General features: G+C 54.2%; 3 protein-coding genes and 1 long non-coding RNA gene across 6 annotated transcripts; 2 read left to right on the top strand and 2 right to left on the bottom strand.

Annotated features, from left to right (window-relative positions):
• Window positions 1-292: 292 nt before the first annotated feature.
• Pkmyt1 (protein kinase, membrane associated tyrosine/threonine 1) lies at window positions 293-10,323 on the top strand. The gene is made up of 8 exons (XM_057776212.1): window positions 293-433; window positions 6,098-6,587; window positions 7,325-7,818; window positions 8,496-8,602; window positions 8,712-8,884; window positions 9,069-9,223; window positions 9,927-10,004; window positions 10,094-10,323. The coding sequence occupies exons 2-8, from the start codon at window positions 6,237-6,239 to the stop codon at window positions 10,203-10,205; spliced, it is 1,470 nt and encodes a 489-aa protein (XP_057632195.1). The 5' UTR covers window positions 293-433; window positions 6,098-6,236; the 3' UTR covers window positions 10,206-10,323.
• Paqr4 (progestin and adipoQ receptor family member 4) lies at window positions 9,774-13,934 on the bottom strand. Of its 2 annotated transcripts, none has more exons than XM_057776215.1 (3): window positions 13,373-13,934; window positions 11,684-11,905; window positions 9,774-11,575 (listed from the first exon to the last, which is right to left on the bottom strand). In XM_057776215.1, the coding sequence occupies exons 1-3, from the start codon at window positions 13,536-13,538 to the stop codon at window positions 11,142-11,144; spliced, it is 822 nt and encodes a 273-aa protein (XP_057632198.1). In that variant the 5' UTR covers window positions 13,539-13,934; the 3' UTR covers window positions 9,774-11,141. The 2 variants fall into 2 exon arrangements, with proteins under 2 accessions (XP_057632198.1, XP_057632199.1); XM_057776216.1 differs by having other exon boundaries at window positions 13,369-13,542.
• Window positions 13,935-15,056: 1,122 nt separating this feature from the next.
• Kremen2 (kringle containing transmembrane protein 2) lies at window positions 15,057-18,569 on the bottom strand. Of its 2 annotated transcripts, none has more exons than XM_057776214.1 (9): window positions 18,479-18,569; window positions 18,069-18,243; window positions 17,077-17,168; window positions 16,880-17,004; window positions 16,544-16,580; window positions 15,875-16,207; window positions 15,659-15,784; window positions 15,499-15,577; window positions 15,057-15,267 (listed from the first exon to the last, which is right to left on the bottom strand). In XM_057776214.1, the coding sequence occupies exons 1-9, from the start codon at window positions 18,567-18,569 to the stop codon at window positions 15,057-15,059; spliced, it is 1,269 nt and encodes a 422-aa protein (XP_057632197.1). The 2 variants fall into 2 exon arrangements, with proteins under 2 accessions (XP_057632197.1, XP_057632196.1); XM_057776213.1 differs by having other exon boundaries at window positions 16,544-16,697.
• Window positions 18,570-22,735: 4,166 nt separating this feature from the next.
• Window positions 22,736-24,958, top strand: LOC130878041 (uncharacterized). The gene is made up of 3 exons (XR_009057426.1): window positions 22,736-23,028; window positions 23,101-23,211; window positions 23,297-24,958. It is a non-coding gene; the product is annotated as an uncharacterized LOC130878041 (long non-coding RNA).
• The last annotated feature ends 355 nt before the right edge of the window (window positions 24,959-25,313 follow it).

A 25,313-nucleotide genomic window follows, 5' to 3' on the forward strand; every position in this document is an offset into this window, starting at 1 on the left:
AGGGAGGAAAGGATCGCTCCCACCTGGCGTCCAGGACTAAAACTTTAGTTTCTCTTTAGCAAAGGCCTGGAAGAGCTGCGCCTGCGCGGTGAGCGCGCTCGGCCAAGCTCCGAGGGCGGGGAGGCCTCAATGCGCACGCAGGACCCGAGGCGGAGCCAATGCCGGGGTCTACCGGGCTGCGCCGGGCGGGGGCGGGGCCACAGGCGGGCCTGGGCGGGGCCTCGAGGCCGGTTTGGAATTTTTGGCGCGAGCTGCCTCCGCGCGGGTTCACGGGCCGTTCCCCTTTTGAGAGAGTGCTTCGTCCCGGTGTCCAGAGGCGCCGCTGCCCGACCCCGGTCTGCCTGGCCTCTGTGAGGACCTCAGCGGCCTCCCGCCGACCCGGAACCTGGGACCTCGCTGCTGCGCCGCGCCCCGCCCCGCCCAGCCTCCCCAGGTGAGCCCACACCCGGGTGAGGGCTCCGGGCCGCGCCGCTCTTCCGCCCGGCGCTCTGCCCCGCGCTCCCGCCGCGCTGCGCCCCGAGACGGCCCCCGGCCTCCTCCCCCAGTGGCCGGTCGCCCCTCTGCAGCAGCCCCACCCTTCCCTGCCCGTCACGGGCCGCCTGGCCCTCGGGCGACTCCGGGTCAGCGCTGTCGCCCACGCCCCGCCTACTCCCGCAGATGGCGCTGGGTGACTGCCCGACCCTCCCCACTGGGAGCCCCTTTCCCAGCACTGCCTCTCTTTACCCTCTGGGAAGAGCCCCTTCCGGGTGACAGCCGGTCCACGCAGTCCTTGGCCAAGATCTCCCCTCGCCCACGGAGCGAATACTGCAGCAGCCCTGCCCGGACGCTAGCGCTAGACGGTGGTCACTGGTGTGTCCAGCCCAGAGAGGGTGAGGACACGTGGAGGTCGCCCTGGCTGGCCGGGGGCTCAGGGCCACTCCGGACTCAGCCAGGACTCCGCTACCAGCCCTTCTCACCCCATAAAGGCTGTTTGACCAGGCCAGAGGTGTTAAAACATAAATGACATTGAGAGGGGCCGCTCTTCCTGGCTGAAGACAGAAGGTGATGGGGTTCCCTGATGCTAGGCATGGAGACTGTATTTCTTCTTCTTCTTCTTTCTTCTTCTTCTTCTTCTTCTTCTTCTTCTTCTTCTTCTTCTTCTTCTTCGTCTTCGTCTTCGTCTTCGTCTTCGACTTCGACTTCTGTATTTCTTTTTGTTATTTTTTTTTATATATGTTATGGGTATTTTGCCTGCATGTGTGTCTGAGCACCATGTTCGTGCCTGGTGCCCACATAAGCCAGAAAAGCCTGTCAGATCCCCTGGAACTGGAGTTACAGATGCTTGTGAGCCACTAGGAATCAAACCTGGGTCCTCTGGAAGGGCAGCAAGAACTCTTAGCTTCTGAGGCATCGCTCCCTCCCTTCAAGACTATATTTAACCAGCGTGATCGTGGAGCCTGGCAGCATGGTTCCTCCAAGAAGACCCTTTTTTTGTGGGGTGGAAACCAAATACAGGGCCCTGACTGTGCTAGGCTGGTACTCTGTCATAACCACTGGCCATCTCTGGGATGGGATTCTTGAAGTAAATAGAGCCATAACAAGAGAGTCTTCCAGCCAAGTCTCTTAATTTAAGTCCCTAACTTCACTAGGCTAACCATTCTCCAAGTGATTTGATCTAGCCACCACCCTCAGCTGGCTGTGGCAAACTTTTGATACATGTGATTTCCCCTATAATGGACTCTTTCTTTTGCTTTTAATTTGCTTTTGTTTCAGTTACAACATTGTAGCAACCTGATGCCCCCCTCTGCCCCAACAGACACACAGTTGCTGACCCCCATGGTACCACTGTCCGTGAGTCATTTCAACTACTATCTAAATCACCAGTTATGATAACAGCTAGCATTTATGCCAGACACCAGTCTTAAATCCTTCAGCTTTTTGTAGTGCAGAATTGTGAGTCCACAAACTCCTGATGCCAGGTGCTCTTCATAATGCAGAATATCCCAGATTTAGGGCCTGAGGTTATATTAATAACTCTGTTCGTATAGCATTTACCTAACATAAATGATGCCTGAGTTTGATACCCAGCACTATCTAAATTGGGTGTAGTTGTACATGTCTGTGATCCTAGCACTCTGGAGATGGTGGTAGGAAAACTCGGTTATCCTTGGCTGCACAGCAAGTTTGAAGACAACTTAAACTAGAGACCCTGTCTTAAAAAAACAAACAAAAATAAATCTCATATTTAGAAAGCACAGGTGTGAGGAGTAGCTCTGGTAGAATGTTTGCCTAACATGTGTTAGGCCTTTGGTTTAATCCCTAGTACCATAAATGAATAATCACTTTAATAAAAAGCATCATAAGAAAGCATATATGCGTAAGACCACTAGTGAGACTGTGACGTCCATTCCAAGATCAAGCACTAATATTTCTGTCAGTGAATGTCCGCTGTGGTGCCTCATGTCTAATTTCAGCACTTGGAAGGCCGAGGCAGGAAGATTGCTACAAGTTCAAGGTCAGTCTGGACTAAATAGACTTTTCTCAAAACAAAATGAAATTATAAATACACACACTAATTAAGAAGATTAGATGAAGTCAAAATTTTTTTTCAAAATTACTTTTTCATGAAGCTACCCAGTTGTCTATTATTTGTTGAAAAGACTTTCCTTTTGAATTGTTTGGCGCTCTTTTTTTCTTTTTTGTTTTTTTGAGAAAGGGTTTCTCTGTGTAGCCCTGGCTGTCCTGGAACTCACTCTGTAGACCAGGCTGGTCTTAAACCCACAGAGGCCTGCCTGTGCCTCCTGAGTGCTGGGATTAAAGACATGCACTACCACCACCTCCTGGCTTGATGCTCTTTTTGAAAATAAATGATCCCAGCTCTCTGGAGACTGAGGTAGGAGGCTACTTAAAGCTAGCTTGAACTAAATCATGATTTCCTGTCTTGGGGAAAATAAAAAAACAAAACACAAAACAAGACAAAATAAAAAAAAAATCAAGACAGGATCATTCTATGTAGTCCTGACTGTCCTGGAATTTGCTATGTAGACCAGGCTGGCTTCAAACTCACAGTGATCCTCCTGTCTCAGCCTCATGAGTGCTGGGGTTAAAGGTGTGCACCACCAGCTTCAAAGAAAAAAATGATTAAACCATAAATTCAGAAACCTTAGTTCTATCCCCTTCATCTTTCTGTGAACAAACTTTTAATTACTATGGATATGAAGAAATTTTGAAAATCTGGAAATGTAAGTCTTCCAAATTTAGTCTTTTTTTTCCTTCTTTTAGCTTTTGAGACAGGGTTTCTCTGTGTTGCTTTGGAGCCTGTCCTGGAACTCACTCTGTAGACTAGGCTGGCCTCTGGCCTTGAACTCACAGAGATCTGCCTGCCTGTGCCTCCCAAGTGCTGGAATGAAAGGCGTGCACCACCATCGCCTGCCTCAAATTTAGTCTTTTATGATAGTTTGACTTTGGGGAGGAGGTCTGAACATCCACATGAATTATAGAATCAGCCCTTTCTAGGCTGTCTTCCAGACTTGAGATCCTCCTGCCTCTGCCTCTGCCTCCCAGAGGGCTGGGATTAAAGGTGTGTGCCAACTGCCGACATGCTCGTAGTTTTCTACAGGGAAGCTAGCTGGGTTTCTAACAGGGATTGTTCCTAATCTGCAGACCAAGGCTGAGGTGAAGGCCTCTGGAGGTATAGTGCTTTAGGCAAACACTGTACCATGAACTATACCCCAGTCCACAGCTTTAAGACTGTTACCATGAACATGTTTTCCCTTTTATTTAGGCCTTTAGTTATTTGTATATGCTGTGTTAGCAGGCCTCTGCAACTACCAGGACATGCAAAGGGTTGATCTGTGAGGAGCAAGAAGGAAATCCAGTTCGACGTAACTCAGTAGCCGACATTGGTTCAGACTTCTAGCGTCTGACACTGGGCAGTTTATTGTAGGCGTAGTTAAGTACAGTACAGTTTGAGAAAAGGTTTCCTGCTGTAATAATCCCCTGTGTACAAGGAAGCATAATTAGATCAAAACTCTTCTCAGTTCTAGAGATAGGCTACTTGTGTTATCTCAAGGCCTAGAGGAAGATCTGGCCTCCATCCCATCATACAGATATATAGAGGTCATCTTCTGGGCTATTAGCCACCTCTGGTCCTGGTTGTGGGAGCTTGGGGTAGCCAGGTATGGTCTGGCTGTATAGATAGCACAGGGGTCACCTAGGCTATTAGCTGCCTCCTGTACCAACCTTCTGAGCAGAAGTTCTATATCTCTTTTCTTTGGTAGGACAACCTCGTGTGTTTAACATCCCTGGTTTCCCTAGTGATGTTTATGAGAACAAGGACATTTATGCTCCCAGAATATGTATTGTTTTGGTTTTGGTAGAAGGGATCAAATCCCTGGAAGTGGAGTTACAGGCAGCCATGTGGGTGCTGGGAATGAAACTCAGGTGCTCTGGAAGAGCAGTCGGTCCTCTTAACTCTCTCTCCTTCCTTCGTTTTGAGACAAGATCTGAATATGCGGCCCAGGCTGACCTCACATTGTGAACCTCTTGCCTCCTTGGCTAGAATTACAGGGATATACCACCATGTCCAACCCATCAACTAAGACATAAAGTTTTCATTCACTAAAAAAATCACGGTTGAGGAGAGTGTGCCATGGCACATATGTGGTGGTCAGAGGACAACTTTGTGGAATTGTTCTCTTCTTTCACCTTTATGTAGGTTCTGGGGCTTGAACTGAGGTTGTCAGACTTGCAAGGCAAGCACTTTTACCTGCTGAGTCATCTTTTAGGTCCCTTTTTTTTGGAGCAGGAGCAAGGGTCTTATGTAACTCATGTTGGCCTTGAATTCTATATGTAGCCAAGGATAGCCTTGAACTCCTTATTCTCTTGCCTCTGCCTCCCATGTGCGGGGATTCTAGGTGACACTCACTGTGTCTAGCTCTATACACTCCCCTACTCCTTACTTTTTTTTTTTTTGGTTTTTTTTTTTTTTTTTGGTTTTTTTTTTTTTGTTTTGTTTTTTTTTTTGTTTGTTTGTTTTTCGAGACAGGGTTTCTCTGTCGCTTTGGAGCCTGTCCTGGAATTAGCTCTTGTAGACCAGGCTGGTCTCAAACGCACAGAGATCCGCCTGCCTCTGCCTCCCAAGTGCTGGGATTAAAGGCGTGCGCCACCACCGCCCGGCTAACTCCTTACTTTTTTGACAGCATTGTCAGGTATGAACTTCACCCTCTTTCAAAGTCAAGTTTTCCTAGGGACAGCCTTAGGACTCTATTTTACAGCCTACCTCAACCCTGGGTAATTTCTCTAAGCTGTGCTGTGGACAATGGCGCATTTCCTCCTGGCTGGCCCTGCTGCCTAAAAAGCAGGGTGCTGGGACAGGACGGAGGTCTCTGGCATTTCCTGCTTGCCTCTTCCTATGAATGTGCTGGAGCTTGGACCATGGGCTTCTCAGCCTGCTAGGCCTGAAAGTAGAACCTCCATGTCATCTGTCAGTAGGACAGGAGAGAAGAAAGCCCCTGGTTAGTCTGTCACTCAACAGACATCCAGCCTGTGCCCTGTGGAGTGAGAAGGAGATGAGGGATGCTGACACCTGCTCTTCTAGGCAGACACTGACTTTGACAGGGAGCTGCGGCAGCAAGAGCCTCACTGGACATGTGCCCACAGTGCTGGAGACTTGCAGCTTCTACTCTTTCTCCATGTTCTCACCAAGATTTGCTAGATTTTCTTCAACTCTTTGATTTTCTATCTTTAGTAACATATCCAAAGATTAAGATGGTTGTATAGTTTTCATCTATTGTGCCTGTTTCTGGGGGAAAGGCCACAGGTCTCCTCATTTTATATGCGTATTCTAGAAGAGGGTCAAGTTTTGGAACTCAGAAGCTGTTTTTACTGTGGAGTTGGTGATGAGAGACGGCATGATTTTTCTGTCTCAGGGCCTTGGGAGAGGCTGCAGAAAGAAGGCTGAATGGGCATCTCCTGAGCTGCTGGCTTATACTGTCCTCTGCTGGGTATGAGGCCCTTGGAGATACAGGCTCATGGTTCTGACTTCGTATTTATGTCACCTCCAAGGTAGAGATGGCACAGTGTGCAAGTGCATGATGGCTTTTCTTCCTCTCTGCAGGTACTTGTGGTCCACACGACCTTCATGTGGAAAGTAGAACGTGTGTGTGGCAAAGAAGTGGCTCTCTTGTGGGCCACAGAATCAAGCACTGTTTGAGTGTGGACACATTGCTCTGTGCTCTGATCCTCTAGTATTGACCATGTCCATGCCCACTGAGGGCACCCCACCGCCCCTAAGTGGTACCCCCATCCCAGTTCCAGCCTACTTCCGACATGCAGAACCTGGTTTCTCCCTCAAAAGACCTGGGGGCCTCAGCCGGAGCCTTCCACCTCGGCCCCCTGCCAAGGGCAGCATCCCTATCAGCCGTCTCTTCCCTCCTCGGACCCCAGGCTGGCACCAGCCCCAGCCCCGGAGGGTGTCATTCCTGAGTGAGACCTCAGAGACCCTTCAGAGTCCTGGGTATGACCCAAGCCGGCCAGAGTCCTTCTTTCAGCAGAACTTCCAGAGGCTTAGCCGCCTAGGTCATGGCTCCTATGGAGAGGTCTTCAAGGTAAATGAAGGGTGGTTTCCCAGGCTTCTCTGGGAAGCCTCTGCATTGGTGGGATAGTGTCCTAGATATCCTGCTGCCCTTTATTCTTTGATAGCTTGCCTCTCTAGAGCTTACAGCCACCTCCCATTCCCCACTCCCAGGCCTAACATGCACTGGCCCCTTGTCCAGATCCTGGCACAGCCTGCAGAGTTCCCTGTCACCACCTCTCTGCTTGGAGATGGTGTGCTGAGATCATGACTGGTTCTGTCTGACCTGGAACTGACTGAACCAATGCCAACCTTTTTCCTAGGCTAGCAGGCTCAAATACTGTACCCTTTCCCATTATAATTTTGTTTTCTTTAATATGGTATTAATTTTCCAATTATTTGTCTTCTAAAACAGTAGCTTTCCTTTACACAAACACTATTTGAAGGCAATTTTAATTTAAAATACACGTAGCACAGGCCCTTGGATCGCCTGTCCTCTCCAGAGGAAAGCTTGGTCACAACAGAGCATACTGCCCTGTTGTTTTGGGACTAAATTTTTCTCTTAGCACTGGACCCTGGCCAGATAGCATAGTCTGCCCCATCTCCTCTGTTGTTGTGTCTCCAGTCCACTCTACTGCAATGAACATATATCTAGTTCCTTATCATTGCATGCAGAGGTCCAAGACTGATGTGTATTCCCCTGCATAGTGAAGTCTTAACAGCATTCTCTGACTTCCCCCATCCTACCTCTGGGCAACACCTCCCTTCCAGGTGCGCTCCAAGGAAGATGGCCGACTCTATGCTGTTAAACGCTCCTTGTCTCCATTCCGAGGCCCCAAAGACCGAACTCGCAAGCTGGCTGAGGTAGGCGGCCACGAGAAAGTGGGGCAGCACCCACACTGTGTGAGACTAGAACAGGCCTGGGAGGAGGGCGGCATCTTATACCTACAGACGGAGCTCTGTGGGCCCAGCCTGCAGCAACACTGTGAAGCCTGGGGGGCCAGCCTGCCAGAAGCCCGGGTTTGGGGCTACTTGCGAGACACTCTTCTGGCTCTGGATCATCTCCATAGTCAAGGCCTAGTTCACCTTGATGTCAAGCCTGCCAACATCTTCTTGGGGCCCCGGGGCCGCTGCAAGCTGGGTGACTTTGGACTACTGGTGGATCTGGGTTCAACTGGCGCCGGTGAGGCCCAGGAGGGAGACCCGCGCTACATGGCCCCAGAACTGTTGCAGGGCTCCTATGGGACAGCCGCAGATGTGTTCAGGTAAGGCTGGAATGTGGCGAGGTCAGGAAAGACTGTATGAGGCCCTTATTGAGGACTGATCAGCAGAAAGGGGGACTGCCCAACAGAGGAGCTCTTTCCCGGTACTAGGGTAGGAAGGCATTCAGGCCTAGGAAGTGTTGCCCCTGCTCACTAGCTGAGGGTCACCAGAGTAAGCAACAAACCCTCTAGAGGCCTTTACACTGTAGGCTGGCCATCTGCTTGGCTAGCAGCTCTGTGGGTGTGCCCCAGCACTGGAAGAGTAGGGTGCAGTGAGATTGAGGGCCACATCTGAGACTACACCCAGGCCCAGGGTTCTGAGTCCACACTGACGACTACTACTCTGCCTCACTTGTAGTCTGGTTATTTCTACAGAATGATGATGCAACCCTAATATTCATAGAAACTAATTTACATGCCAGTGGGGTTCTGATGGACCTCCACTGCAACATGCTAACTGCTTAAGTGTGTGGTTTCTGCTTCACAGCAAGGTCTCCATCTTGACTGATGCTCACTGGCCCTCTAGAGGCCTCCTCAAAGCTCCTCACCCCTTTTACACTAAGTTCATAGTTTAAGGGAGAAAAGAGCAGCCTTTTCTTACCAAGATGCTGCATAGGACTGGGATCTCTGTCACAAAGCTGACTTTGCCTCTCTTTTTCTTCATGCCCTGACCTGATTAGTCTGGGTCTCACCATCTTGGAAGTGGCCTGCAACATGGAACTACCCCATAGTGGGGAGGGCTGGCAGCAGCTGCGCCAGGGATACTTGCCCCCTGAGTTCACTGCTGGTGAGTGGGGGCTCAGGAAATGCGCCAACTACTATCAGCTGGCAAGGGGTGGCTAGTAGTAGGGACACCATTGGGCTACCTGACATGCATGGCTCTGCCTCATGAACAGGTCTGTCTTCAGAGCTTCGTTCTGTCCTCACCATGATGTTGGAGCCTAACCCCCAGCTGCGAGCCACAGCTGAGGCCCTGCTGGCCCTGCCCATGCTGAGGCAGCCGCGTCCCTGGAATGTTCTGTGGTATATGGCTGCAGAAGCCCTAAGTCGAGGTTGGGCCCTGTTACAGGTAAGCCTCTATGGTGCTTACTGGTATACTCCAACTGTTCCTTGCCTAGGGGATCTATCTAGTCTCCCTTTTAACTTACTGTATAGACCAGGATGTCCTTGAACTCATTATCTTCCTACCTCAGCCTTCAAGTGCTGTGATTTTTGTCACAGGGCTTGATTTCTGAGGCTCCCTTTCCCCTTAGGCACTGATCACTCTGCTCTGCTGGTTCTGGCATGGTCTGGCTCATCCTGCCAGCTGGCTGCAGCCTCCAGGCCCACCGGCCACACCGCCTGGCTCTCCACCTTGCAGCCCACTCCTGGACAGCAGCCTCTCCAGCTGGGATGATGACAGCATAGGGTGGGTGAGAGTGTAGGGCATAGGGGTGGAGGGTGTGTGTATATGTACATCACTGTGGTCAATGCTACATGGAAGGCGTCCCAGACCCCGTGGAAAGGAGGATGGCTGGGCCTCTGTCACACCCAAAGGACAAAGACTGGCTGTGTGGATGTGGCTCATGGCTTGTGTGGGTAACTGTGACATTCAGCACAGCTTTATACCAGTTATTAGCACAGGATTGCAGTCCTGACCTCTTTAGAGGCTCCCCCTGTTCAGGAACAAAGTGCTGTCCTCCCCTGGGTGGATACTTCCCAGAACCTGGTAAGTCCCTGTCCTGAGAGAATCCCTTTGTCCCAGGTGTCTGCTAGCCAAGGGAAAGGGTGTAATTAAGAAACTGCTACAAAGAAGCAGCATACACTCTCAGGATCCCTCTCTTTATAGTGCCTTTTCCCTCACTTGGAAGGTTCTTTGTAACATAGCAAAATGGTAGAAAAGCTTCATTTACCAAAACTTGACATCCAGCTCAGTTGAACCTGAAAAGGAACAGAAATGACCCCTGAACATGGTCAGATAGGAAGACTTGACAGCTGTCAGTGTGTGTTTATTGTTTCAGTTACGGCCTTCTAGCTTCACCAAGCAGGGGCCTAGAACCAAGTAGGATCAGAACTGGCTTGGTCCTACCTTCCTCAACCCTAACACCCTGCTGACCTGTCCTTTCTTGCAGTCCCTCACTCTCCCCAGAGACCATCCTGTCCCGGATCACTAGGAGAACCTCTACCCCTCGAGGCAGGTACAAACCAAGGTGAGGAGGTGAGCAAGCCCGGGACCTAGGGCTGGGGACAGTGGACTTTGGGACCTAACGTCCTATTTCTTTTTCTTTCCTCCCCAAAGGGATGCCCTAGACCTAACTGACATGGACTCAGAGCCTCCTAGAGGTCCCTGTCCTACCTTTGAGCCACGGAACCTCCTCAGCCTGTTTGAGGACTCACTAGACCCAGCCTGAGCCACAGGCCCAGCCTTGGTGCTTTTAAATCTCTGACCCCCTTTCCTACCTCTCCTCCAGAAACTTCTGTATCTAATAAAAAGTAATGAATCTTGGGAACACCCAAGGTTGCTCATGTGGCTACATAGCATTTCTTGTCCCTTTATTGATGTTGCCTAGGGTCTTAGGCCTCGGGGATGATCTGGCTATGAGGCGACCCTCTGCTAGAGTGGCCTTTGGCCAGCAGACTGGAGCCACGCACTGTATAGCGATTTCCTGAGCAGACATGTCTCTGGTGGGCAGGTCAATCAGTCAGACCATGGCACTGAAGGTGAGTCCTTGGGCCAGTGAGGCCTGTATCCAAAGCCACCATTCCACATCCGTGCCTGTTGCCTAGGGAAAGCAGCCGCTCCTCTCATGTCTCTTGGCCAGACAATACAAGCAGGACCAATGCCCACTTGGTCCTGAGAGAAGGACTTGGTCCCACTGCCCTGCATCCTGACTTCAGGAATGACAGGAATGGTAAAATTCTGGCTGCTGAGAGGTTTGGCATGCAGAAAGATGGAGGTCAGGAAGCAGGAGCAGAGAGGCCAGTTCAAGAATCCAGAAAGTATCTTGTGGGAGTGGCAAGGTATGAGCAGTGGTTCCGGGCTGGGGGCTTGGAAAAGTGGCCAGACTCACTGTCAGACATGAGTTCAGAGACTCTCACGGGTCAAACAGGGTAAACTGAAGCTCAAAGAACGATTTCCTTCTAGCTGACAGTAAAACAGTGCCTGGAGGGAAGTTAGCAGGGAGAGATTAATCCACAGGGAGGAATGAAGAGTGGTCTCCCAAAAGGAAGTCCCATGTGCTGCTTCTTCCAGGGAACCAGCCCCTTGCAGATCAGCAAAGGAGGGAAGATGGGATTATTTGTCTCAGGAAGCTGTGGGCAAGCTGGTTTGGCAGTTAGGAGACAGCTCAGTCTGGGGGACAGGCATGGTGGGCAGCCCAGAGCAGGTCAGGTACAACACCAGCATGGAGCTGGAGAATGGAACCCACGCTGAGCAGGTGCATGATCTGGTGGGAGTTGCCCCAGTAGTCAAAGCGACCGGGCCCCCAACGCTCTGGCAGACGTGCCACATTCACCAGCCCTCCAAGCAATGCCAGTGCATCCATGCGCAGGTAGCAGGGCAGGGAGCCTGGAGCCCCTGAGCCCAGTCCTACACCACGGGCCCCAAACACCAGTAGGCGGGCCCCGGCTTGCCAACCAAAGGCTCGAAGCCGAGCACTGGTAGAGGGGGCAGTGAGGGCTCTCCAGCCAGCCACACCTGACAGTGCAGTGTAAGCCATCAGGGCGGCTGGACGAAGCCAGGGTCTGCAAGCCAGAGTGCAGTGGATGATGGGCAGGGCCCCTGCAGAGAGAGAACAGAAAAAGGATATCAGTCCAAGCTAGCTCATCTTCCCTACCCAGGGTTCCCACCAGTAGCCCTTGCCTCCACCTTCCTGGGGCCCTGGCTCACCAAGAGTGTTGACAAGGCAGACTCCACACATGTCCAGGGCAAGGAGCCGGGTGTACACAGGACTCCCTCCTTGGTGGCACATGAAGAGGTGATACAGCACAGAGGCTGCAGGGGGGACCAGACAGGCCACACAATGTGTACCTCCCAGCCAGCCATCCTTGCCCAACTGACCCCAGGGCATGGTCATTGGCACAAGCACCAGGAAGCCCAGCAGGGCTAGTCCTACAAGGAAAGAAGAGTTACGCACCAGACACATCAGCATAAAGGAAAAGCACATCTAGAAGGTATCAACTGGGGCCAGGAAGATAACTCATAGAAAAGGCTGCCAAGCCTGACAATCTTGGTTTGATCCTGGATTCCACATGGTAGAAGAGAATCAGTTCTCACAGTTATCTTCTAACCTCCACATGCCTGGGCAGATGTACACCCACCTACCCACACATATACTAAGTTAATATATAAATATAAAAAATTTAAAGTGACCTATCAAAAACACAAGGAAGGCAGAGAAAGCAGACAGAGTTCAACACTGTAGGTCTGTGGGCTCCAAATTTTCAGAAGTGTTACTGTCAGGGCTCACTGCAGGTCTCGAAGTAGAGACAATGAACCCACTTTGAGGTGTGGAAACCAGTTCTGAGTGGCCTTGTCCCAGCTGAGCATGACAACCAGGAAGAGAATAGAGGATAGACTAACTCCTGAGCTGTCCTGACTGACGCTGAAGCCACACAGGAGGCCAGACCAGGTCTGCCAATCTGTTCTGGAGTGTCTGCAGAAGCCTGGAGGAGCATGACCTCAGCCTGAGTTCTGATTAGGACAGGAGGGACAAACCAGACCCAGGGTTACTTAACATTGTCAAATGTCCAGGCAGATGGAGGCTTTGGGTCTTTTTGTTTTACATAAAGAAGGAAGGTCAGGAAAGGCCAGAACGAAAGGAAGGGGCCCGAAATAAGCTTATCCTATCTCTATTGGGGGTGTTTTTAGGAGCTCTGTTCCTTCCGGATGCTGGCCTTTCTTGGAGATTCCCACCCTTCCCCACAGGCAGCTGGCATTGCCCTAACAGAGGACAAATGCAGGCATCAGCCTCACTCTTGGTGGGGGTGCGACAAAAACAATAACGTGCTCCCTCTCCTTTAGGGAAAAGCACAAAGCTAAACCTAACTAGCTCTAGTCCTCTCTCCCAGCTGGGGCGGCTCAAGGACAGGCCAGGGCTGTGTCAGCAGAGCTCTAGGGGCCGCAAAGGGGGTGGGGGAGGGCCACCATGCGGAGCCCCACGGTACTGCTAGGGTGGCAGGGACTTTAGGCCCCCACGAGGAGGGGCTTGGGCCGGGCAGGGGCGGTCTTCTTCTTTCTAACTCCTCCTAGCCAGTGAACGCCCATCTCCAGGACGAGCGCTAGAGGGGGAGGGTGCCCAGGGCACAGGATTACCAAGGAGATATTAGGATCCTTACCCCTAGAGCTCAGCGGGATTAAGCTGGCTCCCACTCTCTGCTCCCCTCTCCTGCCTTGGGGCACTGTTGGAAAAGCAGAAGCTGGCTACGAAGCTTGGGACAATGGCAGCTTTGTCACCGCGGCGCCCGGCCCAACCAGGGCAGGGGCAGCCTAGGACTTGGACTCGGGGGTCTGCTGCGCTCACAGACAAGGCGGCCGCGAGTGCAGGAAGCATAAAGCATGAGGTAGCCGCTCACCTACCGTGTGTGTAGATGTTGCCCAGCTCATTGTGTAGGTAGAAGAGGCTGCGCAGGCAGCCCGAGCCGCTGCTGGCCGGCCGGTAGCCAGTCAGTACGAACTTATTGAACTGCAGGTGCGGTGGCGAGCTAGCCCAGTCCAGCAGGCGCGGCCCGGACAGGAACGCCATGGCCTCACGCACTGCGGCGGGCCAGCGACCCTCTGCTCCCAGGCGTCTCCCTCAGTGGAGTCGCAGAGCTGGGAAGCTCATCCCAATTCACCTCCGGGCTGTCCGGTCGCCCAGCGTAGGGTAAGCCGGGGGTCCTGGCCCTCTTCCCTCTCTCGCTGCGCACGCGCGAGCTCGACGCCCCCGCAAGGGAAAGGAAGCTGGCGACCCGGCTGCTGAAGCTCAGTGCGTCCAGTTCCACCGTGGCAGAGCACCGCAGGGAGCGATCCCGTTGGCCGCAACGGCAGCCCGGCTTCTAGCCGCAGCCCTGATGACGGGCGCGGCCGGACGCTGGAGGGGACGCCAGGCTCCACCCCGGCTCCTCGCCCCCGCCACCCTGCCCGTGTTTCGCGCGCTGGATTCCTGACGTTCACGTTGTAAGGACCAATGGGCGCTGCGGGCGGGGATGCTCCGCCCCGAGACCGCCCCGGCCTTCTCTTTTTAACATGTGCGGTTCCAGCCTTCTTTGCATGGGGTGCCTTGCTTGGGACGCGATGTTCTGGGTTGGGCTTCTCTACTGGAGTGGCCTGGCACCTGGCGTCTACCAACATTTCACACCCCAGCTTTCTTAGTGATCTCCAGCTTGCCGCACCTTTGGATATCCACCTCGAGCCTGGCTACCCATGGCCTAAGCCCATAGTCAGACTCTGTCCAAGGTGCTGCTGGCTAAGGCCCCTTCAGAGGAGTCCAGCGCAACGCTGGCGCGTACCCACTTTTAAAGTATGCCCCTATTGGCCAGGTACCCAAGCGTCTAAAATGTGTGACGCACCTGAAGCCCTTGGAGAGGCCCAGCCCTTCCGGCCAGGCTTCTTAGAGCTTGGGTTCCACCCAACTCTCTCCCTATTATCGCCCACAAGGCACACCCTCCGCTGGGTCCGGTACAGACAAGGAACCGGCTAAGGCAGAAAGGGAAGAAAGGTTGGCTCTCTACTCTTGCGAGTACCAGAAAGGAACTTCTACCCAAAGCCGGCTTCCACTTCCTCTCTCACAAGAAAGCTCACGGTTGAAACGCCCAGCATCTCACCTCCTACCCGACATCCTTATTAACATAACTCCTCCCTCACACAAAGAACTTGCCGAAGACTACCAAAATAGGCCCTTTATTTTAAATCTATGGTTCTCTGATCAGTCTTTAGATCACTTTTGTTGACCCCTAACCTTTCATTGAGGGCAGCAGTCCGGGACCGTCCCCAAAAGAGGCGCAAAGAACCCTGAAGCCCGACACCACCTTTCACATCAACGTCCAAGGATTAGGGTGTTGGGTTCCTTTTGCCCTTTGGCTCTCTTCAACCATTTGGACCCCAAGGGTCAGACCAAGTTCTCAAATAGCACTGGATACTTCCTGTCCGATTTTCGGGTCTCCCCGAGATGACCAGAGACCGGGCGGCCTTTAAAGGGCACAAGGAAGAGGTAGGGTGCTGCATAGTATCTCAGGTGTCCATCTCGTTGGCAGAAGTTTTGATGGACCCCGGACGTCTGGTGTCAGAGAGCAGAGACGAGGGAGCGCAAGGAGCTCTGGCTGGAGGCACTGAGGGGCCGGTAGGCCGCACCAGGACCCTCAGCCTGAGAGTCTCCTGGGGGACAGGGCAGGGCCACCCCTTGGGGCCGGCGGTACCACACAGCCCAGCTTCTCCCGGGGCCCCGGGAAGGTCCCAAGGCCAGAGACCCTTTTCCTGGAGCCAGCAGACAGCTCCTAGAGAGGGAGCAGACGTCAGCTGAACCCATACTCGGTCTTGCCTCCAACATCCTGCTCTGCCTGCGAACCCACGTGTAACTCTCCCAAGGCCACGCCCCCCAAGAACCCAGGACCTTCTTAGCTTTGTTTCCCCGTCCCGGCTCCCCACTAGAGTCCCCACACCCCGAGCACGAGGCATCAGGCACCCAGTGCGGGGTCTGCCCTCAAGCCCTGCCCCAGCGCCCGCACCGTCGACGCAGCAAACGCAGCAGCGACAGGAGCAACAGCAGCAACACGGAGATGGCCGTCACGGTGGAGAAGACTCGGGCTGCGGGCACAAGGGTGTGATGAGGACAGGCCTCCGAGGGGCCACTCCCTGACTAGTTCCCACCTTGCAAGCCAGCCTTACCCCCCATGGAAGCCTGTGCAGCTCCGGGCTTAGGGCTGCAGCTCACGTTGGCACCATCCGGGTCCCCTGCAGGAGTCTCGGCCGAAACCTTAAGAGATGCGCTGTCCTCCACTGTGTCCTGCAGCCCTGCGGAGAGAGGTATGAGGCGAAGTGGCCAGAAGTAGGGTTGTGTTGGCGGGGATGAGGGGGTGGGCAGGAGGGCTGGCCCCTGCTCACCACGGTAGGTGAGAGCGAATCCTTGAGCATGGCCACGTGCGTCGCTGCGGAAGGTGAGTAGTAGTGCAGCAGTGCGCAGGCGCAGAGGACCAGGCGGCGGAGGGTGGACGCCGTCGAAGGCGCGGAGCAGGTTGCCCGACGAGGCATCGCGTAGCTCCAGCCGGTCTCGCGAATCGGCCAACTCGAAGAGGCGGAAGGTGAGCTCTAGCGCAGCGCCCATTTGGCCCAGTACCCAGCTGCAGTTCCGATCTGGCCCATACTCATCCGGAAAGTCCGGGGAATAGATGACACCCTGAGGCGCCGTCCAGTTTCCCTGGCATGAGCCCACGGACACTGTGGGCGGGGGAGATGGTCAAGAACCTGAGGCCATCGGGCTCTTTCTTTCCAGCACAGAGATCCCCCTTTCCAAGTAGGCCTCTTTCCCGCCCCAGTACTGGCATCTGGCACCGACCAGTTTCTATAAATAGGCCCCACCTTCCGACCAATCCCTTATCAAGTGCGGGCTTCACAATCAGGTTCCACCTCATGCTCATTACAGATCCTGCTTTCAACCCTTGTCTCCCGATCTTATCCCATCCCAGCATCAGGCTTCCCTGATTGCACTCCTACTGGGGAACGGCACATCAGATCCCACTGAGACTATGCTCCTCGTTCTGGTCCACATCTCACCTTCATAGATGCCCAGTCGCCCATCGCCTCCACACAGCTGGCCTGGGTGGCCGAAACAGATCTGGTCACAGTCGGTGGCAGGGGCTGGCCGTCCCCGGGCCAGGTCACTTTCAGAGCCACAGAAGCAGGCATAACCAGCCTCCACGCCAGCCAGCTGAGAGCACAGACTGGGTGACCCCAAAGGCAGGGATGGTGGATATGGGTGGAGTAGTGGGGTGGGAAGTAGGGATTGGTGAGATTCAGAAGTTAGTGTCAAGTTCTGGCATCAGTGTTAGGAGCTGGGTAGGGCCCTGAGGTCAAGATAAAGGGTCACTGGTCTGAGACCAAGGATAGTACCTGGTAGCCCTTCATGCGGCAGAATCGAAGGCACACCTGGACTGTGAGCTTTGTGGAGGTGCCACTGGGACCACTGAGAGCGGGGGGTGCCCCAGAGTCCACGAAGCAGCCTAGGTACCCAGGCACTGTGGAGGAAGCAGAGTCAGAATCCCACCTTTGAAAGCGACCCCCCCCCCCAGGCTCCTGGGCTTACTCACTGTGACAGGTGGGGATATCACAATAGCGCCAGTAGATGCCCTCCTCTGTCTCTGGCACGTAGCACCATGGCTGCACATCACCGTCTGGGTTCCTGTGGTCAGAGGGAGGTGGTGAGGCGCCTACTACCCTGCCCTGTAGCCACCACATTTTAGAGGCCATGATCTCTCTCTCTCTCTTCTCTCTCTCTCTGTCAGGACACATTCCAGTTCTCCTTCTGTTCCTAGACTTTGACCTCCGAGGGGACAGGGAAGTTGCCATAAGAGCCTGGAGAGTTGTTTTCATGTGTTTGGCTTGACCTCATGGGAGAACTTCCTGACTTTACAATGGGTCCTCATCACTTCCTTGCATAAAATGTCAAAGGAGTACAAGTAGTAACCCCTCAACCTTGTGGCTGGGCAGCAAGTGGCCCCCTTTCAGCCCCTGACTGACGCTCCAGAAGAAAGCTGTGACTTTGAGCCCTCCTGTGACAGGTTGTAGATGAGGCTTAAGTACTTCAAGAACCATTCCAGCCTGGCGGTGGTGGCGCACACCTTTAATCCCAGCACTCTGGAGGCAGAGGCAGGCGGATCTCTGGGAGTTCGAGGCCAGCCTGGTCTACAAGAGCTAGTTCCAAGCCAGGCACCAAAGCTACAGAAAAACCCTGTCTTTAAAAACCTAAAAATAAATAAATAAATAAATAAATAAATAAATAAAAATTAAAAAAAAAAAGAACCATTCCAACCATCTCAGGGTTCAAGTTCAACCAGATCAGACGTCCAGAGGCCCCTGGTGTGAACCTTTTGTCCTGGCCCTTGGAGGCTTTGCAGAAGACACCTATGTCTGACACATCCTTAGTTCCAAGCTTTTGCGAACCTGATGAACCTAGTATGAGATGGGCCCGGCCCCTAAATCTTCCTGAGGGTCCTGTACCAGGCCAGAGCAGACCACCCCTCTACCCCGCCTCCTGCCACCTCTGATCCAGCCTCGCTGACAGCTCCGCCCCGCTGCTCACCTACAGAAGTTGTGCGCGCCCAGCCCCCAGCGACCCTGAGGATCGCTGGCGCTGCTGTAACTGTGCTGCTGCGTCTGGTCCCAGAAAAGACAAGGGCGCCCTGCTCCGCGCGGGCCCGTGTAGTTCTGGTGGCCCCGGTAATCAGCGCCGTTCACCTGGAAGCATTCGGACAGGCCTGCCCGGCAACCGTGGGATTTTGGAGAAGTCTGGACGCTCACTGGTCCTCCTCACTTCTCGACCCCCAACTCCTGCCTGGTCCCAGTCAGTTCCCATCCACGAGGGAGCCTTCGGACTGCTCAGCTGCTCCGTCCACCTGCTCTCCCGCCTCCCCAGTTTTGGGGCCCCAGTTCTGGGCGCAGAAGTCCAGAAGCCCAGCAGTGACTTTGGCCTGGCCGCTGGGTCTAACTCACCTGGACTATGAAGGCTCCCTGCTGAGGCTCCGCGCGGCGGCAGCAGCATCGGGAAAAGGAAAAGGAGGCACTGCAGAGCCAGTGTCCCCATCTTCCCTAACCAGAGAGATATTGTCTGGGTGGGCCAAAGCACGGCCTGGGACACCCCCAGGGTTGCTCTAGGGTCTAGGTGACCTGAGGGGGGCGTTGTCCTCTGATCGTCTGTCCTGGTCTTTGGTCGCCGCTGCAGGTTGGGGACCAGGGAATATCTTCCCGGGATCTCGGCCCGGTTGTCGCTCCTCAAGGGTTTCTGTGGGAGGTATCTGGCCAGAGGAAGAGCTCAGGCTCCGGTTTCTAGTTCTGGGTTGGGTCTGGGTCCCCACACCCACCCCATCGAATTGTGTCTTGCACCCTGAGTCTCCCTCTCCCAGGTCTCTGAAGCACTGTCTCCTACCCCGCTTGTGTCTGTCTCTATAGGTCCCACCCCTCTTCTCTTCCCCTCCCCCGGGAAGACTAGAAACCCTGCCCGCGATTGGAGCGCAGACAGCAGGTCCAGACGTCTCTCACGACTGTCCCCCGGGACCCCCAGCGTCCCAACTCATGCCTCTCCATCCCTTTCTCCCTTTCTTCCAGGGTTGGTGTGGGTTCTATTGGGAGGGCATGGAGGGGGACAGGACAGCCAGCTTAGCAGACCTCTAGAAGATCCTAAAAAGAGTTACAAGCCTCCCTCCCGCGGCAGCACCAAGCCAAGTGGACACAGGCACTCTAATTCAAGTGCACGCGCGCATGCAGTCCCATTCAATCCACTCATTCATTGTAAGACGCTCACACGCACATCTTCTCCGAGTCCTCACGCTCGTCTCTCCCCAGGTCCCGCTGCGGCTGGCTTGAATAAGGAAGGGCCACTCCCTGCCCCTGATCGCGGGAGACAGACAGGAATCGTGGACGCTACCCGCGACAGGCAGGGGCAGCTGGTGTCTGGGGAGGAAGGCAGCTGTGCCCCAGGTTCCAGCCCGCCCCCTCTCCCGCTCCCATTTCTTCCACTCCCTAGGACCCCAGCCCAGGCTCTCCGGAGCCTCGCCTGCGGTGGAATTCCCCCAGCGGTGCCCCCCACCTGGCAGGGGAGGGGGAGGGGAGCAGGCCCAGGCAGGCGTGGGGGGAAATTCCCCGTCCCATCCCCCTGAGCCCAACTCCTCCGAGTCCTCTGATCTCCCAGTGCTGCCCCGGGGCTTGGGGGGAGGCCAGCGCAGGTGCGTGGGAGGGCGGGGGCGGGGACCCAGGGAGGGAGATGGGGGGTACCCTATGCAGCCCTACCCTGTTCAAACCCCTTGCCCATCAGGCCTGCCTGCCCACCCTTTACTAGTCCCTGTATGTCTAGTCCCTTGGGCCCAGGCTGACCAGGCCCAGCTCTGACAATCCCGCCTCCCCACCCCCTCCGCCTAACACAGGTCCTCCTGAAGCCGATGGAGAAGCAAGATTCCTAGGGAGGATTCTGAGAGGTCGAAGCGTTTGTTCGTGGCAGAGATCAATAATTAGCTGTGGGAATCTTGCAGTTGTGCAGTTGGCGAAGGTTCTTGGGAGCCACAAGTTGTCAGGGGGTGGAGGGAGTGGGGTAGGGATGGGGTATTCCAAGGAGAGGGGCTTGCTGAGGTTGTAGGTGGTGAGGTAGGGGTGCCTCCATTGGCAGCTCAGTGGCCAAGCTGAGCTCTGGGCTAGGAGTCTCCCTCTTGCACTGATCCCACCAGGGCCCTCCAGACGCCTATCAAGGAAGTCTCAAGTTGATCTGTCAGTCTTGGGGTTTCCTTCCCTTTTCACCCGAGGGCCAGGAAAAGCTGGGGGCTTTGTAGTCCGGACCCCTCACATTTTCTGTGAGGGCCAGTCCTGTGGAGGAAGAAGTGAACGAACAGGAATGAATGATGGCAGAGTTAGCTGAGGAACAAACGACTCCTCCCTGGCAGAACCATGGGTTGCCCTAAAACAACCCTAAATAGTTTGGGGAAGATCAGCCCAGCCCTGTCCCCTGCAAAGGAGCAAGAGAGGGAAGTAGTGCCCGGTTAACCGGGCTGAGGACCCTGAGATGAGAGTGAGTGGGAAGTGTCCCTGCCACAAATTCCAATCTGGGGTGGTTTGTGGAACCTGAATAGAAAGGCCTCGCGCCCTGCACCCCTCAACACACACTTCCCCAGCATTCCACACTCTGCACGGTACAGGCAGCAGCCTGTCGCATTCCCAAGGCCCTAGGGGAGGATTTGTACCGCCCCATTCTGCAGATCCACGGACTGGGGCTCAGAGGCCCTTGGCAACTGTGGGCTCACTAGCTGTTCAGTGTTGGAGCCCTGTTTCAAGCCGAGTATGATCTAGGTGCCAGGCATTGACACCATTGTCCCTATCACACATCCTTGGAGTTCTCTGAGTCTACAGGACTACGTTGCTATAGAAGGACACCGGGTATCTTTCTCAGTGTATTTTTAGACGGTCTCAGCTGTAGCCCTGACTGGATCGGAGCTTGTCATAATAGAGCAGGTTGGGCTGGAGCTCGCAGATTCCCCCTGCCTCTGCCTCTGCCAGCCACCAGTTCCTTTCTCTTGACTAGAAGTCCCATTGCCTCCCCGCGCCGCCAATGAGAGCTGCTATCTCACAGCGGTCACCCCAGTAGCACCTTTTTTTTTTTTTTTTTTTTTGGTTTTTCGAGACAGGGTTTCTCTGTGGTTTTGGAGCCTGTCCTGGAACTAGCTCTTGTAGACCAGGCTGGTCTCGAACTCACAGAGATCCGCCTGCCTCTGCCTGCCGAGTGCTGGGATTAAAGGCGTGCGCCACTACCGCCTGGCTCCCAGTAGCACTTTTTGACAGCTGGGAAAACCAACATAAGGCAGGAGTTAGCCCAGGGTCATAGTGTCTAAGACCCTGACCCTGTGGACATAGAGTATATCTTGGCCTGTTACTTTCATAAATAAATTTGCATATACAAACCTGTCATGTGCGGACAATAGAGAAAAAAGAACAGAAAATTTGGGCATGGGGGCTAGAGAGATGGTTCAGAGGTTAAGAGCACAGGCTGCTCTTCCAGAGGTCCTGAGTTCAATTCCCAGAAACAGCATGGTGGCTCACAGCCATATGTAATGAGATCTGGTGCCCTCTTCTGGCGTTCAGGCATACATGCAGGCAGAACACTGTATACTGAGGAGGAGGAGGCGGAGGAGGAGGAGGAGGAGGCGGAGGCGGAGGCGGAGGAGGAGGAGGAGGAGGAGGAGGAGAAAAGAAGGAGAAGAAGGAGGAGAAAGAAGAGGAGGAGGAGAAAAAGAAAAAGAAAGCTTGAGCACTCAGGTTTGTCTGGTCCAGTGTGGAAAAAGGTGAAATGGTGGAGACATTGGGTGGTGTTATCTGGGGTGCAGGGTGCATTTGAGCCTATTTCATTTGTTCTTGGGGGGGTCTATCAGAGTGAGGGTGGACCCTACTGGAGACTCAGAGCAAAGGGAACTTCAGAACTCCCAGTGCAGCATCCTGGTCTTTCAGCAGTGATCCTGCCTGTAAAGACAGCACTGTGAGCTGTCTTTCTGTGTGCGTGTCTGCATTCAAACCTCCGCTCACCACCTCACCCCACCCCAGAGGCTGCTCTCGTCCTTCTCACGGCACCTTCCTTTCTTGACATCGCACCTCTCCTGCATCTACCTTCACTTGGTCACAGGTCACAGATGAGACATTGTGTGGGTGCTGTTTGCTGTTCGGTATCTCAAGAGCATGCCATGACCCCCTGCCAGTTTTCTGGACCTAGCTCCTCGGTCTGTATCACACCACCTGTGTGGGAAGGCAGCGCACAGCCTGTGCCTCTGTGTTGGGAGGATTGTGCGATCAATTCAGAGGACCCACACTCTAGACCACACCCACCTCCTTGAGCTGCTGCTGCTGGCTTGTCCTAAGTGCTATGGTCACAGCCCGTGCAAAAGTGGAAGACACTCAGAGGTGGAACACCCACTTGACTTTGCCCACCTACTGTGAGATTTGACAAATTACTTGAGCTTCCTTGGCCTCAGTTTCCCTACTGGCATGTCACCAAATGGCATCAGCTGGAGAAATGGGTGCCCAGGCCTACAGCAGGTTGGCTCTCGGGTTACACCCGCCACCAGCCTCCAGGGGGCGCTGGAGAACTCTTGTTTCTTGAGACAGCTCGTGATTTATTGGAAATTATCTTTGTGGACTAGGTTGACAATATTGAGAGGTGGAGTCAGTTTATCTGCTCCGCCCGTGAAATTCTTCTGGAGGGACCTCAGGAAGGGCGGCTACTGAGCTGGGGCTATGGGCTGTGCTGGTTCTTCAGTGCCCCTCCCTCACAGGAGGCCTGGGAAGGAAAGGTTTCACTTTCGAAGGATGAGATGGCTAAACAGAACGGCCCTGTTTGGTTATTTGCTATCAGGCTAGCCTGGAGGTGCTTGGTGCTACAGTAACTGACTTGAGGGGCAGTGGGAGTGTGGGGGAACTTCTGGGAAGAAGATTGAGAGCCCGGAGGCCCAACAGTGGTTGGTGAGGAACCACCCATGACTTGGTTTCAGAGTCCGCTGGTTTGGAGCAGAAAGGTGAGAACTGCATCCTGTCCAGCCTCCCTTCCTGCTTCCCCAGACCTCTGATTCTCTCTCCTCTTTTCTCAGGAAAGTTATAGCATCAGCTGGGAGCTACAAATGCCCCGAGGGGTCCCAGTTGCTGCTGGAGTCCTGGCCCTCCTTGCTCTCCTGGCTTTGGTCTATCATTGTCTCAACGAGGTACCTTCCTTCTGACTCCATGCCTCTGCCCACAGCCATCTCCTCAGAACCCGCTTCCCCTCCTCATGACTCTCTCTGTGCCCAGGCCTGGAAGTCCAGATGGAGGCTTTGCTGTGGGAGCTGGAGGTGCCCTCCAACTGGAAAGAGCTTGCAGTTTGTCTTCATCCACAGCCTGAATGAGGGCCAGCTGGGAATCCTCTCTTCAGAGCCTTCCCCAGTGTCCCCCGAAGGCCCTAATGGCACCAGGACCGCTCTTCAGCTTCGGGTATGAAGAGGATCCCGCCCTCTGTGCTCAGAGCAGGTTGTAGTATCTGCCAAGCACCCTGCGAGTATTTGGAAAACCGTTAATTAATGGACGGAGGACTGAGCCCATGAGAGGAGGGCAGTGTGACTGTCGGTGAGGTGCGGAGTGCGTCCTTGTCCCTCAGGAGTCTGGCCCGAGGGTGGGAGGCACAAGTGTCTCGCCTCTGGCTTATGGCGGCAAAGCTTTCTTCCCCCAAAGCCACCCTGAAGAAGAGAGGTTCTGGTTACTCCATCTTTAACAGTGGCCTGTCCCCATGGGTGTGATGTCATGACACAGCCAGCACAAGGAGCTGCACCTGACCTCCGTCCACTCCCAAGAGCGTCGTCACTGTCCCGGCAGAGCTCCCAGCCTTTGCAGCCCCCGAGCTTCCTCGGTTCAGCCTAGGCACCAGAAAGGTCATGGCCTCCTGGAGCATGCCTGGGATCCCTGGCAGCTGAGCACTAAGCCGGTGAGCTTTCTGGGGCGGGTCACGGCTGCAGCCCGACCCCCTTGCCTGCTTTCCCAGACTAGAAACACTGGAACCTGGACTCCTAAGATCCCCAGAGCCACCTGAGTAAGGAGAGGTTAGTTAGATTGCAGCAGGTAGAACTGGAAACTGTCCCCAAGATTCCTGTCCCTGGAGGTCCACGGGCTCGTGAGTCAGTCCTCTGGAATGTAGATGTAACCGTGTGTGCACCACGCTCTTCTCTGATAAGGCTGTGCTATGTGGTGGAGGGGTTGATGCGGATTCGTTAGAGTCTCTAATTAATCAAATTGTCTCTGCATTAAGCAAGAGATGGGGCCAGGAAAAGTGGGGCATGTCTGTGGTCTAAGCTAACTTGGCAGGGTGAGGCAGCAGGATCACTTGAGTCTGAGACATAAGGCCAGCCTGGGTAACAAAGCAAGGCCCTGCCTTAGCTCTCAACAGGGACTGCTGTGTAGCTCAGGCTGGCCTGAACTTGCTGAGTAGCCCCAACTGGCCTCAAGTCTGCTTTGAGATCCTCCTTGACTTCCTGAGTACTGGGACTACAGGCACATACAGTGTGAGACCTCGAGCCTCAATACTGGGACTACAGGCACATACAGTGCGAGACCTCGAGTCTCAAACAAAACAAACGTTGCTGCGATGGTGAGCCCGGATGGCTGGATTTGGCATGTGACCTGTCCAAGGGTCTGCTCTGCCCAGGAGAGGATGAGCCAAACAAACGTTGCGATGGTGAGCCCGGATGGCCGGATTTGGCGTGTGACCTGTCCAAGGGTCTGCTCTGCCCACTGCTGCCTAGGAGAGGATGAGCCTCCAATGTGACACTGCCACCGTGATGGCAGCTGTATGACCCCAGGCAGAGGACACTGTTCAGCCCTCTGAGTCCTTGTTCACCAAAAGCATGAGATAATAAATAGGAGGTTTTGGCAGTTGTTCCTGGCAATTTGTTCTAAAGTCATAATTTGTGCCAAACAGGACAGGCTGGCTGGTCTGAGGGCAGTGAGGAGTGAGGCCACTTTGGGCAGGATACAAATGCCCAAGGCTATCAGGAGAGCCTGCCTAGCTTCTACCCAACCCTTTTTGGCAGGGGCCCCTGCTGTGGTCAGGTAGGTCGCCCTGGGGCTGTTAGAACCCTCCAGAATGAGAACACAAGACTGGCCTCTCCCGAATACTGTACATCTTCTTTTGGCCTTCCGGAGTGAGAGGCTGTAGGATGAAGCGAGTGAGAGAAGGCCTAAAGCCTGTGTATCCTAAGTGGGTCCTTAACTACATCTCTAGCGCCCGGCCCTTCACCCAGGTAGTCATAGCTGATGCACAGCATGGAGAGGACTCCAC

The sequence above is a fragment of the Chionomys nivalis genome, chromosome 7 (genome assembly GCF_950005125.1).
Source record: "Chionomys nivalis chromosome 7, mChiNiv1.1, whole genome shotgun sequence".
NCBI lineage: Eukaryota > Metazoa > Chordata > Mammalia > Rodentia > Cricetidae > Chionomys > Chionomys nivalis.